This window comes from Ranitomeya imitator, chromosome 5, assembly GCF_032444005.1.
Source record: "Ranitomeya imitator isolate aRanImi1 chromosome 5, aRanImi1.pri, whole genome shotgun sequence".
Classification (NCBI taxonomy): domain Eukaryota; kingdom Metazoa; phylum Chordata; class Amphibia; order Anura; family Dendrobatidae; genus Ranitomeya; species Ranitomeya imitator.
Window position 1 is genome coordinate 627,506,503 of NC_091286.1, and position 21,587 is coordinate 627,528,089.

General features: G+C 44.5%; 1 protein-coding gene across 1 annotated transcript in view; it reads right to left on the minus strand.

Annotated features, from left to right (window-relative positions):
- NTSR2 (neurotensin receptor 2) overlaps nt 1-8,275 on the minus strand; it is a 200,727-nt gene extending 192,452 nt beyond the window's left edge. Inside the window, exon 1 of the mRNA XM_069728106.1 lies at nt 7,241-8,275. Within this exon, the coding sequence (XP_069584207.1) occupies nt 7,241-7,879 (639 nt within the window). The 5' untranslated portion in view covers nt 7,880-8,275. The remainder of the gene's footprint in view (nt 1-7,240) is intronic.
- Nucleotides 8,276-21,587: the final 13,312 nt, after the last annotated feature.

Consider the following 21,587-nt stretch of genomic DNA (forward strand, 5'->3'; position numbering starts at 1 on the left):
AACTGAAGGAAGGTCCCTGCATTGCCTGCAGATCGGAACAGCACAAAAGCATTGTGTAGTGCCATCTGTACAATGTGCACGGCCAATTTTTTGTACCATACTTTGGCTTTTCGCATGGCACTGTATACATAGTTTGAGGACCTGATCTGAAAGATCCTCACCCCCATGTACCGATTGTAATCCAAGATCCAAAATTGGCTTTCGGACTTGGGCTGTGGTCCCACGAACAGTGACAAGGGTGCTGTTGTCACGGTGTATGGTGGTCAAGACAAGGACATCCCTTTTGTCCTTATACTTGACCACCAGCATGTTGTCACTGCATTGGCTCTGCTTTCCCCTTTTCTCAGCAAGTTGCTTGATCACAGCAGAAATAAGTATGATTACTGGCACACTCAGGAATCAGGAAATCTGATAGAAAGGTTTGTATTGTGACCCTGCTAAACTCTGCTGCACTGTCCCTCTCCCCCCCACACCGAGTGCAGTGGGTTAGACAAGGAGATCAGAGCTGTATCATAAGATCTCACACACTGAGAAAACAGCTCTAAGCTATGATGGTGGCGTGTTCTTCTTTCTTTTGAGTGATGCTGCCTGCTTATGATTGGTGAGTATTATACAGGGAGAATAAGTACACAATCCCAGTGAAAACTATCTAATAACTAACACCCACCTGGACTTGGTGAAAGATCCTTTTAACATTTTTATATAATTTTTTTTACATTCTTTATTAGTCCCCTTAGGGCACTTGAACTCTTGTATATGCGATCTCTTTATTGCTTATATAATACACCACAATTTTACCATATTGTAAAAACTATTATTCCATCCACAGCAGAAAGCTAGTGAACTGGAGGTCATTGCCTATGAGGAATGGGCTACGATTCCTCAGGTATGATGTCAGAAGCCGGTGTTTGGCTATGCGTCATGTTTTCAGCAGATTATAACAGCCAGAAGGGCTATTAAGTACTAAAGTTGGTTGTCATGACGGGGTGAATAATTCTCTGACTGCAGGCATCAGTAACTGTGATTTTGTGATATTTGTCCATCCATCATTATCTATACTACCCTGAATTCCCACCACTGCACTTCAGATTTATCTGAGGTCCATGAAAATTTCAAGCCTAAAATATTAGTCTTAAACTTTGTAGCTGCTACATGGATCATTCTTTATTATCAAGCTGAGCACTTTATACCCATCACCTGCAATCCTCAGATCTCAGAGGTCCTCTTGGTCCATTGCTACTTTCTGTGTATAAAGTGTGCAAATCTGTCACTGAAAAGTCTGCACAGCCGGGCGGCTGAGGGTGCAAAAGGGGGATGCAGAGCTAAGGCTACGTTCACATTTGCATTGTTGTGTGTTGCGTCGGCGATGCAACGTCGACGCAACGCACAACTCATGCAAAGCGCATGCAAAAACTCATTGTTTTGTGACGCATGCGTCCTTTTTTGGCCGATTTTGGACGCAAAAAAAATGCATCTTGCTGCGTCCTCTGTTGTGACCTGGTGGTCAGGACAATAATGGACCTGCTGGTTAAGAGCACACGGAATGACCTGATAGTTACTGATAATATAGGACGAGCTCTGGGACGTGGGAACTCCGCTGACCGCAATCCCCAATCCCACCAACCACACCAGAAATAGCCGTGGACCGCTCCCAACGCTCCCCATGCAACCCGGCACAGCCTAAGGAACCAGCTAGCCCCAAAGACAGAAAAATAAAGCCTACCTTGCCTCAGAGAAACTCCCCAAAGGAAAAGGCAGCCCCCCCACACACAATGACCGTGAGTAAAGATGAAAACACAAACACAGAGATGAAATAGATTAAGCAAAGTGAGGCCCGACTTACTGAACAGACTGAGGATAGGAAAGGTAGCCTTGCAGTCAGCACATAAACCTACAAAAAGACCACGCAGAGGGCGCAAAAAGACCCTCCGCACCGGCTTCTGCTGGGAAGACAGGTCACAAGAACGATCCAGGAGTGAACTAGACCAATACTGGAACATTGACAGGTGGCATGGAGCAAAGATCTAAGTGGAGTTAAATAGAGCAGCCAGCTAACGAATTAACCTTGTCACCTGAGGAAGGAAACTCAGGCACACCCACAGCCACCAGAGAAAGTCCATGGACAGAACCAGCCGAAGTACCATTCATGACCACAGGAGGGAGCCCGACAATAGAATTCACAACAGTCCTCTGCACCCTGACGCTTGCGCCAAAAAAGACAAGACAACACATGTCCATGCGCCCCCATGTTAAATATAGGGGCGCATGACGCATACGTCGCCGCAGTTGCGCCCGACGCACCGCAAATGTGAACGTAGCCTAATCTGTTCTCTATATAGTATATACTGTAAATCTAAGACTCGTCCCTTATACATATTACTTACTCTCTCCCTGTGTCTTCCTCTGGCCCATCCATCACCACTTTAGGTTGCCAACTACTATTTTTATTGCTATATACAAAAAAGGCAAGGAGTAAAAAAATACCCATATAAAATATATTAATATTTTGTTATTTGTTTATAAATATTCAAAATAAAAAAATTGCTAAAAAAAAACTGAACAACAGTAATCACAGTGAAGAACACAAACAAAAAGTCTGACACTAATACAAATGTATACGGACTGGGAATACAGAGATCATAATACACTCCATAATGCAATATAATACTATAGCTGTATCCATATAACAGCACTATCACAGTACTAGGAAAATAAGATAAATATAATGCCATGGGTTTAATTAGAATAAAAAATGTATTGCTAGCATGGCTGTGGCACCATAAACACTCAAAATGTATATATAATATAAATCTAGCTCTGAAAAAACTATCTCACCCAAATCAGTCCTTAGAAGTAGTCAGACCAGGCAGCCCTGACGCGCGTTTCGCGTGGGCTTTCTCAAGGGGCTGTTTTTATTGGCATGAAGACAGTCACACCTGCAGTAAAACCTATAGATCACGTGCCATAATTCCACTTTAGTAGGCTCTTCAATAGTAACTGATAAAGGGTAGATAATCACCTGCCATAATGATGACATGACAGCTTTACTTGTGTGCCTGGAAGAAGAGAACTAAATGGACAAGTTTTGTACAAGCTGAGGGTGCGCAAAGGATCCGTGAGAGGATTGTCTTTCATTTAGGCTAATCCTTTGGCTTTTTGAGCTCAATAAGTATAGTGCTAATTATTTCTGTGGCTTTTTACTTTCAGGCTGAGGACAAAATGCAAAGGGCCTGATTCATGAATGGCATTTCGTACACCAGTGTTCAGGACAGTGCACTGCATGTGCACTTAAAGAGGTTGTCCACTACTTTATCATTGATGACTAGTGATGAGCGAATATACTTGTTACTCGAGATTTCCCGAGCACGCTCGGGTGTCCTCAGAGTATTTTTTAGAGCTCGGAGATTTAGTTTTTTTCACCGCAGCTGGATGATTTACAGCTACTAGCCAGCTTGATTATATGTGGGGATTCCCTAGCAACCAGGCAACCCCCACATGTACTTATGCTGGCTGACAGATGTAAATCATTCAGCTGAGGCAATGAAAACTAAATCTCCGAGCACTAAAAAATACTCAGAGGACATCCGAGCGTGCTCGGGAAATCTCGAGTAGGGAGTATATTCGCTCATCACTATTTATGACCTATCCTTATGTCTGATCGGTCGAGGTCCGACACCCAGCACCAGTGCTGATCAGCTGTTCTTGGTGTTGTAGTCAGGCTGAAATGCTCAATTGCAGAGCTGCTTCATCTTCTGTTAGGGGCCGTCAACATTTCAGGCTGGCCGCTGCCGCCAAGAACAGCTGATCGGCTAGGGTGCAGAGTATAGGACCCTGACCGATCAGACATTGATTACTTATCCTAAGGTTAGGTCATCAATGATAAATTAGTGGACAACCACCATCAGAAATGTTACTCCAGCCAAGGGTTGGCCACATTAGTGTCATATTATCATGCACTAGTTGGGCACACTTGTTTTTTCTCCATCCTGCCCAATTTTTTTTATAAGAAAAGTTTGAACTGGCATCAAATCATCAATATTTGCAATTTTTTTGTGCAGCCTAGATATTTCAAGATATTGTATGCCTGAATTTTGAAAAAAAAACACTTTGATGAATTGGAATTGGAAATGCTAGCTGTGTCCCCCACATGTCAGATGAAACCAAAGTAGAATATTTGGGCTTAATGCAAAACGTTATGTTTGGTGGAAAACTAACACTGCAGATCACCCTGAAAATACCATACCCACCGTCACACATGGTGGCAACATAGTGATGTCGGGAGGCTTTTCTTTCATATGGACAGGGAAACTGGTCAGAGTTGAGCAAAGCACAGGGCGCTTCTGGAGGATAACCTGCTACAGGCTCCAAAAGAATTGAGACTGGGTGTAGATTTAACTTCCAGCAGGACAATGACCCTAAACATCCTGCCAGAGATATACCGTATATACTCGAGTATAAGCCGACCCGAGTATAAGCCGACCCCCCCTAATTTTGCCACAAAAAACTGGGAAAACTTATTGACTCGAGTATAAACCTAGGGTGGAAATGCAGCATTTACCGGTGAATTTCAAAAATAAAAATAGATCATTATTTCCCCATAGCTGTGCCGTATAGTGCTCTGCAACGTTCATATTTCCCCATAGCTGTGCCCCATACTGTGCTCTGCACCGTTCATTTTGTCCCATAGCTGTGCCCCATATAGTGCTCTGCACTGTTCATTTTGTCCCATAGCTGTGCCCCATACTGTGCTCTGCACCGTTCATTTTGTCCCATAGCTGTGCCCCATACTGTGCTCGGCACCGTTCATTATTGCCCCATATCTGTGCCCCATATACATTGCTCTGCACCGTTCATTTTGTCCCATAGCTGTGCCCCATATACAATGCTCTGCACCGTTCATTTTGTCCCATAGATGCTCCACATAAATCTGTGCCGCAGCTGCTGCAATAAAAAATTTTTTAAAAAAAACACATACTCACCTCTCTTGCTTGCAGCTCCCGGCGTCTCTGTACTGACTGATCAGGCAGAGGGCGCCGCGCACACTATATGCGTCATCGCGCCCTCTGACCTGAACAGTCAGAGCGCAGACGCTGGGAAGATGGAGCGGCGCCCGGCGGCTGGAACGCGGACAGGTGAATATTACATACTTACCTAGTCCCAACGATCCTGACGCTCACTCTGCCTGTCACAGCTGGTCTTCGGTGCCGCAGCTTCTTTCTCTATCAGCGGTCACCGTTACCGTTGATTAGAGAAATGAATACGCGGCTCCACCCCTATGGGAGGTGGAGCCGCCTATTCATTTCTCTAATGAGCGGTCCCACGTGACCGCTGAAGAGGGGAAGAGCTGCAGCACCGAAGACCGTGGGACAGCAGGGACAGCGCCAGGATCGCTGGGACTAGGTGAGTATGCCTCAGCGCCCTCTCCCCCTCACCCGCCGACCCTGCCACCCACCTTGACTCGAGTATAAGCCGAGAGGGGCACTTTCAGCCCAAAAATTTGGGCTGAAAATCTCGGCTTATACTCGAGTATATACGGTAATTAGTGGTTTAGAGCAAGGCATATTCATGTGTGCTAATGGACCAGTCACAGTCCAGACCAAAATCTTATTGAGAATATCTAACAAGACGTGAAAATTGCTGTTCATAGATGTCTCCATCCAATCTCACTGCATGAGAGCAAGTGTGCAAAGAAGAATGGGTAAAAATCTTAGGCTCCAGATGTGCCAAGCTGACAGAGACAGACCCCAAACGACTTGCAGCAGTAATTGCAGTGAAATATGGTCCTACAAAGTATTGACATGGGGGGCTGAATACAAATGCACTCCACAATTTCAGATTTTTATTTTAAAAATATTTAGAAAACCATGTATCATTTTCTTTACATTTCACAAATACTTGCTACTTTGTGTATCACACAAAATTCCAATAAAATATATAATGTTAGTGACAGTTGTGTTTTGCCCAGCACTAGGTAGTTGACTGGAAAAGTTGGAGTTTATAGTTGGGACTAGCCCAGCGTGGGAGGGGTTATGTGGGGACATAGGAGACATCAGAGGAGTGCAGGGTGACTGAAGCTGGTTCTATGGAGGGAATCAGCCAACTTCAGACCAGCGCATGCAGGCTGTAAAGCATGGAGCTTGTTCACACAGCTCATTTCTTACTTAGGTAACTGGACACTTTGGGACTACAAGATGGCTGGCAACCTTTGCAATGATCTGTACACTTTAAAATTAAAAATCCTTCTGTTCTTGAGAACTGTACAATTTTAGTAAGTGGTAAATTGCAAAGTTGTATGTTTTTACACACACTTTATTTTGCCCATTTATAAACTTGAAACAACGCCTTTATTAGCAGCCACGATAAGGTGATTCTCTCTGCTGGGAACCTGCCTAATGCGATTCCTCTCCTAGGCTGAAGTCTGCATTTCTGTGGGTAGATAGGATCCTGCTGTGATTAAAACAGCTGAAAATTTCAGCACAGAATCTGCACAGGAATCCATGAGATATCGGAATAAAGCCCAAATGTGACGGAATAGGATGTGCCAAAGGACGAAGCATCTCAACTATATGTGACACACTGAGCTCCTACATCTTTGGATAACCATTCTACATACCATTTATCATAAATTCTGTGATATCAAAACGGGAATATTCTCAAACTATGAAAACTGGAGATATAATATATTTACACAGAAATTCAGGTGATTACTTTTCCCTTTACTTAAAGCCTCATCACTCCTGTAAGATCAGCGCATAGATTAGTCCAGATGTTGCAGGAAAGGAATAGAAAGCAGACACATCTCATGTCATCTTCCCGATAAATGTACAGATGTAGCAGAGCAGAGTTTGAGGCTGAAGGACAGGAGATTGCAGACTAAAACTTGCTGCAATTGTCTTAACAAAATCTTCCCACTATATATGTAACATTATTTTTCCCATGTCAAAGGTTCCCATAGCTTATTTTTTCTATTGTGTCTGTACTCTCTGTCAATCACTCCTGTCTCCTGAGCTACGCACCTCTCGGGGTTTTCCTTTGTGCGATCTCGGAATCTGGACCCCCTAATGATTTCCTAGCAATTAAAATGACGCAAGAATGTAACAAAAAGTGTGAAAGGTTTAGTTAGTCGTCCAGTTCAAGACCAAACACAATGCAGCCGTGAAAAGTTACGTGACCAATTCAGCTCTGCTACATCCTCAGATTATAAATGATGGGCTTGTAATAAAAAAAATCTGGTACATACCTGTATAAAGATCTTCAGAGTGGCTGTAGACACCAAACTGGTGCACACTAAAGATGAAGGGTCAAGCTCTCCCTCTGGGTTCTGATATTTTACCCCCATGATAAAAGCCATGGGCAGGGCAAAGACTATAGAGGAGATCCATATGACAGAGAGAATCTTATTGGTCCTGTTCCTGGACATGATCATCTTAGCCTTCATGGGATGACAGATGGCCAGGTACCTTTCGCAGCTCAAGCTGGCGATGTTCAGCACGGTGGCATAGGAGCAGATATCGCGCAAGAAATAGTAACTTCTGCACACAGTATCACCAAATACCCAGGGGTAATGGATCCAGATGAAGTTATACAGCTCTATGGGGATACTGATGACCAGGATGAGGATGTCAGACAGCGCCAGGCTCACCAGGTGGTAGTGCACCGTGCCCTGTAAGCTGTGCAGGCTGCACTTCTTCAGGACCAGCTGTATGGTCAGCACGTTCCCTATAGTACCCACCAAGAAGATGAGGATGTAAAGAACAGTGATGAACACTTTCGATGACAAGCTGGTATCGACGCCCAATGGGTGAGACGTGTCTTTGGTGGCATTCGGAACTTCTTGGAACCAAGTGACATTGCTTAGGACCAATGTCTCAGCTTCCATCCTGCAACTGGTTCCTCACACTGTTTGGATAGCACTAGAAGAAGGTTTCTCAGACCAGGTGTGGACCACACGTCACTCCATGTCTCCTCCAGACTGGGTCCTTCCACAGTTGAGTTATTCTGCTTCCCAAAGCCCCCCACACTCATGAATTTGTTGAATGCACTTGTTACCAGAGACGTATGCCAATCACAATCCCGTTGGGAAACTTCATTGTCCTACCTACATGAATGCATGAATGGATCATACTATGGAGGAGAAGTCTGTGAGCTCTGGAGAGCGGCAGCAGAAAGCCAGCAGAGGTGTAGGAGGTATTTCAGGGGCTGCAGACAGGGAGGGCTCTGCTTCCAGAATTATCAGCCAGGGACCTATCAGCTCATATGTTCTCCTCCAGACCCCATACAGTATAGTTTCCAAGGATTCAGTTCCTGGAGGAACAGATTAATATAACTGAGACACTGAACAGGTGTGTGCTTGCCGGTGTCTCAGCTGTGGGTACAGTAAATGATAATCAGTTTTACATGTCACAATGACAGGAGATTACGTTACCTGCTGCAGAAATTACAGTTCGGAGCTAAGAGACTGGAGATCAAAGAAATATTAGAAAATCAGCCCTATATCTTCCATGGAAATTGCTCATTCATGCACTGCCATGATAATCGACCGGGCTCACAATTGCATTATTACCGTCTAGTCCCGTAATGTTTCCCTGATACCGCATGTTTAAATCAATGGGGATTTGTAATAGATTCAAACCAAACAAAAGAACAATGCAACAAGAAAAATGTCGCAAAGTTGGAGCATATAGTGCAAAAGTAACAATCCGAACGAGATAAAACGCAAAGATGCGAGGGGGGGGAGGCAGACGAGACAGATGCAAAAGGAGTTACGGACCGAAAATGAGTGTGAAAGAAAATCGCAACGTGCACTGGTTCCTTCCGTGAATCGGATGAGGCTCACACATTGAAGTCTATGGGTGCACAAAAAAAATCAGATGCCATACGGAGACGCAGTGTAACATCTGATTTTTACGGATACATTGCAATTCTGTAACATAGGAAACTAAATGGTCCTGTAAATGATTAATGGCTGCTGTAAAAAAATGGATTGTATATGGAAGAAAAGTGAAAAAAAAATTGTCCCACTTTTCTGGATGAAGGTGTGAATGATTTTTTATACGCTTGTGTGAACCTGACCTTATACGATTGCTTTGTTAATGAAAGGCCTTCAGCTGCAGCCAAGAAGGCAATGGCATCCCAATGCAGGCGGCACAAAGATGTCACTGCATTGCACCCTCTACACCATAAAAAGAAAGAGACACGGAGAGCTGAGAGGTGTGTTTAATTCATGGAGGCATCTCTGTGTTTATTATCCCTGTACTGTGACATCACTGTGTTTATTATCCCTGTACTGTGACATCACTGTGTTTATTATCTCTGTACTGTGACATCACTGTGTATATTATCCCTGTACTGTGACATCACTGTATATATTATCCCTGTACTGTGACATCACTGTGTATATTATCCCTGTACTGTGACATCACTGTGTATATTATCTATGTACTGTGACATCACTGTATATTATCCCTCTACTGTGACATTGTAAGAGGGTGGTGCTCTTATGGACAGTAAGGAACTCGCTGTCACTTTAAGAGGCTGCACCCCTTGTCTGGCGTGATGGAATGTTCTGCTTCTCCCCTGCAATAATCGATGTAATGAACTAGTCTGCTCAGAGTGCAGGTGTGGAGCTGGAGCAGCCTGTGTGAGCTGAGGCTGCTGCAGAGCTGATAGCTGAAAGAGAGTAGAACTGTGTCCTTATACTGCAAGAGAGCCACGAAGATACAGAGAAAGGGATTTACAGTTTCCAGGAGCATCCCTAGGATCCAGAAGCAAGGAGAAGACAACGTTTCACAGAGCTGACAGAAAGCCTTGCGCACCACCGTATTAGACTGCTGGGGGCCCCCTTGGGACTGGACCTGATTTTGCAACATCACCGTGAGTTTGTTCCTGTTTGGTGCACCTGTTGGGGCCTAGTGTAGGCTTCAATAGTCAGTACACGGGAGCCGTGTGGCCTGCTTAGTAAAGGCTAGGGAGGTTATACGTAGAGTAGCATCATCACTCGTTTATTGTTTACATTTGCTTGTTAGACATATTTTGAGTCTGTTATAGCTGGAGCACCGTGCTATTTTACGGAAAAGATAAAGTTTATTACTCTTGTAAATTATCTTTTGCCATTGTATACCCCTGTTTGCATCTTCCTCATTCCCTTCATTCCTTGCCTTCCAATAAATCTACCCGTTGTTGTTTGCACCTCATCTTGTGTACAGTAGTCTTCCTGCACCGTGGTGGTCCCCCGGCCATCGCTTCAACATCACTGTATATATTATCCCTGTACTGTGACCTCACTGTGTATATTATCCCTGTACTGTGACATCACTGTATATATTATCCCTGTACGGTGACATCACTGTGTATATTATCCCTGTACTGTGACATCACTGTATATATTATCCCTGTACGGTGACATCACTGTGTATATTATCCCTGTACTGTGACATCACTGTGCTTATTATCCCTGTACTGTGACATCACTGTGTGTATTATTCCTGTAGTGTGTCATCACTGTGTTTATTATCCCTGTACTGTGACATCACTGTTTATTATCTCTGTACTGTGACATCACTGTATATATTATCCCTGTACTGTGACATCACTGTGTTTATTATCCCCTGGACTGTGACATCACTGTCTGTATTATCCCTGTACTGTGACATCACTGTGTATATTATCCCTGTACTGTGACATCACTGTGTTTATTATCCCTGTACTGTGATATCACTGTGTATATTATCCCTGTACTGTGATATCACTGTGTATATTATCCCTGTACTGTGACATCACTGTGTGTATTATCTCTGTCCTGTGATATCACTGTGTATATTGTCCCTGTACTGTGACATTATTGTGTTTATTATCCCTGTACTGTGACATCACTGTGTTTATTACATAGTTATTAAGGTTGAAGGAAGACTATAAGTCCATCTAGTTCAACCCATAGCCTAACCTAACATGCCTGTTATGATTAGGTAATTCAGAACCACAATGGACCTTGAAGTTCAGAGCACACAAAGTGACCTGACAATAACCAAAAGACATAGGACGAGCTCTGAGACGTGGGAACTCTGCTGACCGCAATCCCTAATCCTATCCAACCACACTAGAGGCAGCCGTGGATTGCGCCTAACGCTCCCTATGCAACTCGGCACAGCCTGAGAAACTAGCTAGGCCTAAGATAGAAAAATAAGCCTACCTTGCCTCAGAGAAATACCCCAAAGGAAAAGGCAGCCCCCCACATATAATGACTGTGAGTAGAGATGAAAATACAAACGCAGAGATGAAATAGATTTAGCAAAGTGAGGCCCAACTTACTGAACAGACTGAAGATAGGAAAGATAACTTTGCGGTCAACACAAAACCCTACAAACAACCACGCAGAGGGGCAAAAGACCCTCCGCACCGACTAACGGTACGGAGGTGCTCCCTCTGCGTCCCAGAGCTTCCAGCAAGCCAGAAAAACCAATTAAGCAAGCTGGACAGAAAAAATAGCAAACAAAAATAACACAAGCAAAACTTAGCTTATGCAGAGCAGACAGGCCACACAAACATAGTAACATACATAGTAACATAGTTAGTAAGGCCGAAAAAAGACATTTGTCCATCCAGTTCAGCCTATATTCCATCATAATAAATCCCCAGATCTACGTCCTTCTACAGAACCTAATTGTATGATACAATATTGTTCTGCTCCAGGAAGACATCCAGGCCTCTCTTGAACCCCTCGACTGAGTTCGCCATCACCACCTCCTCAGGCAAGCAATTCCAGATTCTCACTGCCCTAACAGTAAAGAATCCTCTTCTATGTTGGTGGAAAAACCTTCTCTCCTCCAGACGCAAAGAATGCCCCCTTGTGCCCGTCACCTTCCTTGGTATAAACAGATCCTCAGCGAGATATTTGTATTGTCCCCTTATATACTTATAAATGGTTATTAGATCGCCCCTCAGTCGTCTTTTTTCTAGACTAAATAATCCTAATTTCGCTAATCTATCTGGGTATTGTAGTTCTCCCATCCCCTTTATTAATTTTGTTGCCCTCCTTTGTACTCTCTCTAGTTCCATTATATCCTTCCTGAGCACCGGTGCCCAAAACTGGACACAGTACTCCATGTGCGGTCTAACTAGGGATTTGTACAGAGGCAGTATAATGCTCTCATCATGTGTATCCAGACCTCTTTTAATGCATCCCATGATCCTGTTTGCCTTGGCAGCTGCTGCCTGGCACTGGCTGCTCCAGGTAAGTTTATCATTAACAAGGATCCCCAAGTCCTTCTCCCTGTCAGATTTACCCAGTGGTTTCCCATTCAGTGTGTAATGGTGACATTGATTCCTTCTTCCCATGTGTATAACCTTACATTTATCATTGTTAAACCTCATCTGCCACCTTTCAGCCCAAGTTTCCAACTTATCCAGATCCATCTGTAGCAGAATACTATCTTCTCTTGTATTAACTGCTTTACATAGTTTTGTATCATCTGCAAATATCGATATTTTACTGTGTAAACCTTCCACCAGATCATTAATGAATATGTTGAAGAGAACAGGTCCCAATACTGACCCCTGCGGTACCCCACTGGTCACAGCGACCCAGTTAGAGACTATACCATTTATAACCACCCTCTGCTTTCTATCACTAAGCCAGTTACTAACCCATTTACACACAATTTCCCCCAGACCAAGCATTCTCATTTTGTGTACCAACCTCTTGTGCTGCACGGTATCAAACGCTTTGGAAAAATCGAGATATACCACGTCCAATGACTCACCGTGGTCCAGCCTATAGCTTACCTCTTCATAAAAACTGATTAGATTGGTTTGACAGGAGCGATTTCTCATAAACCCATGCTGATATGGAGTTAAACAGTTATTCTCATTGAGATAATCCAGAATAACATCACTCAGAAACCCTTCAAATATTTTACCAACAATAGAGGTTAGACTTACTGGCCTATAATTTCCAGGTTCACTTTTAGAGCCCTTTTTGAATATTGGCACCACATTTGCTATGCGCCAATCCTGTGGAACAGACCCTGTCGCTATAGAGTCCCTAAAAATAAGAAATAATGGTTTATCTATTACATTACTTAGTTCTCTTAGTACTCGTGGGTGTATGCCATCCGGACCCGGAGATTTATCTATTTTAATCTTATTTAGCCGGTTTCGCACCTCTTCTTGGGTTAGATTGGTGACCCTTAATATAGGGTTTTCATTGTTTCTTGGGATTTCACCTAGCATTTCATTTTCCACCGTGAATACCGTGGAGAAGAAGGTGTTTAATATGTTAGCTTTTTCCTCGTCATCTACAACCATTCTTTCCTCACTATTTTTTAAGGGGCCTACATTTTCAGTTTTTATTCTTTTACTATTGATATAGTTGAAGAACAGTTTGGGATTAGTTTTACTCTCCTTAGCAATGTGCTTCTCTGTTTCCTTTTTGGCAGCTTTAATTAGTTTTTTAGATAAAGTATTTTTCTCCCTATAGTTTTTTAGAGCTTCAGTGGTGCCATCCTGCTTTAGTACTGCAAATGCTTTCTTTTTACTGTTAATTGCCTGTCTTACTTCTTTGTTTAGCCACATTGGGTTTTTCCTATTTCTAGTCCTTATATTCCAACAAGGTATAAACCGCTTACACTGCCTATTTAGGATGTTCTTAAACATTTCCCATTTATTATCTGTATTCTTATTTCTGAGGATATTGTCCCAGTCTACCAGATTAAGGGCATCTCTAAGCTGGTCAAACTTTGCCTTCCTAAAGTTCAGTGTTTTTGTGACTCCCTGACAAGTCCGCCTAGTGAAAGACAGGTGAAACTGTACAATATTGTGGTCGCTATTTCCTAGATGCCCGACCACCTGCAGATTTGTTATTCTGTCAGGTCTATTAGATAGTATTAGGTCTAAAAGTGCTGCTCCTCTGGTTGGATTCTGCACCAATTGTGAAAGATAATTTTTCTTGGTTATTAGCAGAAACCTGTTGCCTTTATGGGTTTCACAGGTTTCTGTTTCCCAGTTAATATCCGGGTAGTTAAAGTCCCCCATAACCAGGACCTCATTATGGGTTGCAGCTTCATCTATCTGCTTTAGAAGTAGACTTTCCATGGTTTCTGTTATATTTGGTGGTTTGTAACAGACCCCAATGAGAATTTTGTTACCATTTTTCCCTCCATGAATTTCGACCCATATGGACTCGACATCCTCATTTCCTTCGCTAATATCCTCCCTTAAAGTGGACTTTAGACAAGACTTTACATAGAGACAAACCCCTCCTCCTCTCCGATTTTTACGATCCTTTCTAAACAGACTGTAACCCTGTAAGTTAACTGCCCAGTCATAGCTTTCATCTAACCATGTCTCGGTTATTCCCACTATGTCAAAGTTACCTGTAGATATTTCTGCTTCTAGTTCTTCCATCTTGTTTGTCAGGCTTCTGGCGTTTGCGAGCATGCAGTTTAGAGGATTTTGTTTTGTTCCAATCTCCTCGCTGTGGATTGTTTTAGAAATGTTCTTACCTCCCTTCTGAGTATGTTTTCCTGGATCTTCTTTGTTCAAGTCTAATGTTTTTCTTCCCGTCCCCTCTTCTTCTAGTTTAACGATCCAGGAGGAAGCAAGACCAATACTAGAACATTGACTGGAGGCCAGGAGCAAAGCACTAGGTGGAGTTAAATAGAGCAGCACCTAACGACTTCACCACATCACCTGAGGAAGGAAACTCAGAAGCCGCAGTACCACTTGTGACCACAGGAGGGAGCTCTGCCACAGAATTCACAACAGTACCCCCCCCCTTGAGGAGGGGTCACTGAACCCTCACCAGAGCCCCCAGGCCGACCAGGATGAGCCATATGAAAGGCACGAACAAGATCGGCAGCATGGACATCAGACCCAGGAATTATCTTACTGACCATAACCCTTCCACTTAAAGGGACTCTGTCACCTGAATTTGGCGGGACTGGTTTTGGGTCATATGGGCGGAGTTTTCGGGTGTTTGATCACCCTTTCCTTACCCACTGGCTGCATGCTGGCTGCAATATTGGATTGAAGTTCATTCTCTGTCCTCCATAGTACACGCCTGCGCAAAGCAATCTTGCCTTGTGCAGGCGTGTACTATGGAGAACAGATAATGAACTTCAATCCAATATTGCAGCCAGCATGCAGCCAGCGGGTAAGGAAAGGGTGAATCAAACACCCGAAAACTCCGCCCATATGACCCAAAACCAGTCCCGCCAAATTCAGGTGACAGGTTCCCTTTAAACAGATACTGGAGTTTCCGTCTCGAAACACGAGAATCCAAAATCTTCTCCACAATATACTCCAACTCCCCCTCCACCAAAACCGGGGCAGGAGGATCAACAGATGGAACCATAGGTGCCACGTATCTCCGCAACAATGACCTATGGAATACGTTATGGATGGAAAAAGAATCTGGAAGGGTCAAACGAAAAGACACAGGATTAAGAACCTCAGAAATCCTATACGGACCAATGAAACGAGGCTTACACTTAGGAGAGGAAGCCTTCATAGGAATATGACGAGATGACAACCAAACCAAATCCCCAACACGAAGTCGGGGACCCACACAGCGTCTGCGATTAGCGAAACGTTGAGCCTTCTCCTGGGACAAGGTCAAATTGTCCACTACATGAGTCCAAATCTGCTGTAACCTGTCCACCACCGTATCCACACGAGGACAGTCCGAAGACTCAACCTGCCCTGAAGAGAAACGAGGATGGAACCCAGAGTTGCAGAAAAACGGCGAAACCAAGGTAGCCGAGCTGGCCCGATTATTAAGGGCGAACTCAGCCAAAGGCAAGAAGGACACCCAATCATCCTGATCAGCAGAAACAAAGCATCTCAGATATGTTTCCAAGGTCTGATTGGTTCGTTCGGTCTGGCCATTAGTCTGAGGATGGAAAGCCGAGGAAAAAGACAAATCAATGCCCATCCTAGCACAAAAAGCTCGCCAAAACCTCGAAACAAACTGGGAACCTCTGTCAGAAACGATGTTCTCTGGAATGCCATGTAAACGAACCACATGCTGGAAGAACAATGGCACCAAATCAGAGGAGGAAGGTAATTTAGACAAGGGTACCAAATGGATCATGTTAGAGAAGCGATCACAAACCACCCAAATGACAGACATTTTTTGAGAGACGGGAGATCCGAAATAAAATCCATAGAGATATGTGTCCAAGGCCTCTTCGGGACCGGCAAGGGCAAAAGCAACCCACTGGCACGAGAACAGCAGGGCTTAGCCTGAGCACAATTCCCACAGGACTGCACAAAAGAACGCACATCCCGCGACAGAGACGGCCACCAAAAGGATCTAGCCACTAAATCTCTGGTACCAAAGATTCCAGGATGACCAGCCAACACCGAACAATGAACCTCAAAGATAACTTTATTCGTCCACCTATCAGGGACAAACAGTTTCTCTGCTGGGCAACGATCAGGTTTATTAGCCTGAAATTTTTGCAGCACCCGCCGCAAATCAGGGGAGATGGCAGACAAAATTACTCCCTCTTTGAGAATACCCGCCGGCTCAGACAAACCCGGAGAGTCGGGCACAAAACTCCTAGACAGGGCATCCACCTTCACATTTTTAGAGCCCGGAAGGTACGAAACCACAAAGTCAAAACGGGAGAAAATCAGCGACCAACGAGCCTGTCTAGGATTCAACCGTTTGGCAGACTCGAGATAAGTCAAGTTCTTGTGATCAGTCAAGACCACCACGCGATGCTTAGCTCCTTCAAGCCAATGATGCCACTCCTCGAATGCCCACTTCATGGCCAGCAACTCTCGATTGCCAACATCATAATTTCGCTCAGCAGGCGAAAACTTCCTGGAAAAGAAGGCGCATGGTTTCATCACCGAGCAATTAGAACTTCTCTGCGACAAAACAGCCCCCGCTCCAATTTCAGAAGCATCAACCTCGACCTAGAACGGAAGCGAAACATCTGGTTGACACAACACAGGGGCAGAAGAAAAACGACGCTTTAACTCTTGAAAAGCTTCCACAGCAGCAGAAGACCAATTGACCACATCAGCACCCTTCTTGGTCAAATCGGTCAATGGTTTAGCAATACTAGAAAAATTACAGATGAAGCGACGATAAAAATTAGCAAAGCCCAGGAACTTTTGCAGACTCTTCAGAGATGTCGGCTGGGTCCAATCATAGATGGCCTGGACCTTAACAGGGTCCATCTCGATAGTAGAAGGGGAAAAAATGAACCCCAAAAATGAAACCTTCTGAACACCAAAGAGACACTTTGATCCCTTCACAAACAAAGAATTAGCACGCAGGACCTGAAAAACCGTTCTGACCTGTTTCACATGAGACTCCCAATCATCCGAGAAGATCAAAATGTCATCCAAGTACACAATCAGGAATTTATCCAGGTACTCTCGGAAGATGTCATGCATAAAGGACTGAAACACTGATGGAGCATTGGCAAGTCCGAAAGGCATCACTAGATACTCAAAATGACCCTCGGGCGTATTAAATGCAGTTTTCCATTGATCGCCTCGCCTGATTCGCACCAGATTATACGCACCACGAAGATCAATCTTGGTGAACCAACTAGCCCCCTTAATCCGAGCAAACAAATCAGACAACAAAGGCAAGGGGTACTGAAATTTAACAGTGATCTTATTAAGAAGGCGATAATCTATACAAGGTCTCAGCGAACCATCCTCTTTGGCTACAAAAAAGAACCCTGCTCCTAATGGCGACGATGACGGGCGAATATGCCCCTTCTCCAGGGATTCCTTCACATAACTGCACATAGCGGTGTGCTCAGGCACGGATAAATTAAACAGTCGACCTTTTGGGAATTTACCACCAGGAATCAAATTGATAGCGGAGGTAGGGCATCGGACTTGGGCTCATCAAATACATCCCGGTAATCAGACAAGAACTCTGGAACCTCAGAAGGGGTGGATGACGAAATTGACAAAAATGGAACATCACCATGTACCCCCTGACAACCCCAGCTGGACACCGACATGGATTTCCAATCTAATACCGGATTATGGGCTTGTAGCCATGGCAACCCCAACACGACCACATCATGCAGATTATGCAACACCAGAAAGCGAATAACCTCCTGATGTGCAGGAGCCATGCACATGGTCAGCTGGGTCCTGTATTGAGGCTTATTCTTGGCCAAAGGCGTAGCATCAATTCCTCTCAATGGAATAGGACACTGCAAGGGCTCCAAGAAAAACCCACAACGCTTAGCATATTCCAAGTCCATCAAATTCAGAGCAGCGCCTGAATCCACAAACGCCATGACAGAATATGATGACAAAGAGCAGATCAAGGTAACGGACAGAAGAAATTTTGACTGTACCGTACCAATGGTGGCAGACCTAGCGAACCGCCTAGTGCGCTTAGGACAATCAGAGATAGCATGAGTGGAATCACCACAGTAGAAACACAGCCCATTCAGACGTCTGTGTTCTTGCCGTTCAACTCTGGTCAAAGTCCTATCGCACTGCATAGGCTCAGGTTTAAGCTCAGGTAATACCGCCAAATGGTGCATAGATTTACGCTCACGCAAGCATCGACCGATCTGAATAGCCAAAGACATAGACTCATTCAAACCAGCAGGCATAGGAAATCCCACCATGACATCCTTAAGGGCTTCAGAGAGACCCTTTCTGAACATAGCTGCCAGCGCAGATTCATTCCATTGAGTGAGCACTGACCATTTTCTAAATTTCTGGCAATATACCTCTATCTCATCCTGACCCTGACAAAGAGCCAGCAAATCCTTTTCTGCCTGATCCACTGAATTAGGCTCATCGTACAGCAATCCGAGCGCCAGGAAAAACGCATTGATATTACTTAATGCAGGATCTCCTGGCGCAAGAGAAAATGCCCAGTCCTGAGGGTCGCCGTGCAAAAAAGAAATAATAATCAAAACCTGTTGAACTGGATCACCAGAGGAACGAGGTTTCAAGGCCAGAAATAACTTACAATTATTTTTGAAACTCAGAAACTTTGTTCTATCTCCAAAAAACAAATCAGGAATAGGAATTCTTGGTTCTAACATAGATTTCTGATAAATAGTGTCTTGAATCTTTTGTACTCTTGCCGAGAGCTGATCCGCAAATGAAGACAGACTTCTAATGTCCATCGCTACACCTGTGTACTGAACCACCCAAATGTCTAGGGGAAAAAAAAGACAAAACACAATGCCAAGAAAAAAAAATGGTCTCAGAACTTCTTTTTTCCCTCTATTGAGAATCATTAGTACTTTTGGCTTCCTGTTCTGTTATGAAAGGCAATTCAGTATAACAATGGACATGGAGGTCAGAGCACACACAGTGATCTGACAATAACCCAAAATAACAGAACGAGCTCTGAGACGTGGGAACTCTGCAGACCGCAATCCCTGATCCTCTCCAAACACAACTAGAGGCAGCCGTGGATTGCGCCTAATGCTTCCTATGCAACTCGGCACAGCCTGAGAAACTAACTAGCTTGAAGATAGAAAAATAAGCCTACCTTGCCTCAGAGAAATACCCCAAAGGATAAGGCAGCCCCCCACATATAATGACTGTGAGTAAGATGAAAAGACAAACGTAGGGATGAAATAGATTCAGCAAAGTGAGGCCCGATATTCTAGACAGAATGAGGATAGGAAAGATAACTTTGCGGTCTACACAAAACCCTAAAGAAAACCACGCAAAGGGGCAAAAAGACCCTCCGTACCGAACTAACGGCACGGAGGTACACCCTTTGCGTCCCAGAGCTTCCAGCAAAACAAATAGACAAGCTGGACAGAAAAAATAGCAACAAATAGCAAAGAAGCACTTAGCTATGCAGAGCAGCAGGCCACAGGAATGATCCAGAGAAACACAAGTCCAACACTGGAACATTGACAGGAAGCATGAATCAAAGCATTAGGTGGGGTTAAGTAGAGAAGCACCTAACGACCTCACCAGATCACCTGAGGGAGGAAACTCAGAAGCAGCAGTACCAGTTTCCTCCACAAACGGAAGCTCCCAGAGAGAATCAGCCGAAGTACCACTTGTGACCACAGGAGGGAGCTATGCCACAGAATTCACAACACATCCCTGTGTTTAGTATGCCTGTACTGTGAAATCACAGTGTTTATTGTGGTGCCCCAGGGTCCTGGTCATCACAGTGGTATTGCTTTCCTCCCGGGGAGAGTGATGCTACGTTTAGAGGCAAGGAAAGATAACTGCATCCAGGTACCACAAACATGTAACACATTCACAGTCCAGGCCACCAGGGGGAGCTTTTGATCCTATTTACTAGGTGACTTCCCATATATAAGGTAGTTTGGAGGGAAAGTCAGGGCAGTTCCTGTCAGAGAAACAGAGAGGAAGGAAACAGAAAGATGTGCTAGAGAGAGAGATTGCCAGAAGAGAGCTTGTCATGGAACATCAGCTGAGGCGGAGCTGATACGATAGGAGAATAGCTGAGCAGATGTGGGGGTCTGCAGCTCCTGGCAGCAAGAGGAAACTAAGAAGGAAAGAACATCAGCTCAGAAAGTTCCAGACATCCGTCTGAGGAGGATAGAGGGTTCACGGAGTTGTGCATGCTCTAAGAGCTGTAGCTCCCAGAAAGACATTTCAGAAAGCGGAATTGTATTGCAGCGAGCGTGAAGGAAAGCAAAGCATGGGAGAGGATACCAGAAGGGGACCAGCCCCGAGCAGGCTGCCTCCTTCTGAGGCGCAGATAACTGGTAGCAAGAACACTGAGGGAGTAAGGACCTCTACGTCTTATTTCGGAGACCGGTAGGACAGCTGAATTCCAAGTTCCCTGTCTGACCTAATACCAAGGAGGCACGGTGTCACCCAGCAGAGCCGGGTCATCTAAGAGATCCTATAAACAGGCTAAAGTCACCAGTCATATGGGTTATGTCCTATCCTATACAGGTGACAGAGAGAGAGAGACACAACATCTGTGAGGCCCTTATTCGAAGCTTATGCAGTAAGGGATTACACCACCATGGCGCTAGAGGAAAGGTTTTTATTCTCCACCTGGACAAGGGAACTCTGGACTTGCCTCCAAACCGGCCGGACTCTATCTGCCCTGTGTTCTGGTGCTCTGGACTGTGGATGCTGAAGTCTTCAGTAAAGGTAAAGACACTGCAACCTTGTGTCCTTGTTCTTCTCTGCGCCTCTGACCATACCACCATCTTCACACTGGGAAGCCCTGGGGATATACTTCACCTGTGGGAAGGTATACCATCTAGCTTCCGTAACATCACCCCAGCGGATCCCTTAAAGCAGCGTCGGTCACCCTGACCGAATACCACAGGTGGCATCACGAACATAAACTCTATCCCTTTAAAGACCTTACCCCCCTTATATGCGGATGTCCCAGGGCCACGGACTGGGTCAACCAACGTGACATCCTGCTGTGAACCGCAGGACCCGGTACCGAGTACCCCACTGCCCTGACGGAGCGCTCCATTATTATCCCAGTACTGTGACATCACTGTGTTAATTATCCTAGTACTGTGACATCACTATGTCTATTATCACTGTACTGTGACCCCACTATGTCTATTATTTCTGTACTGTGACATCACTGTGTTTATTACCCCTGTACTGTGACATCACTG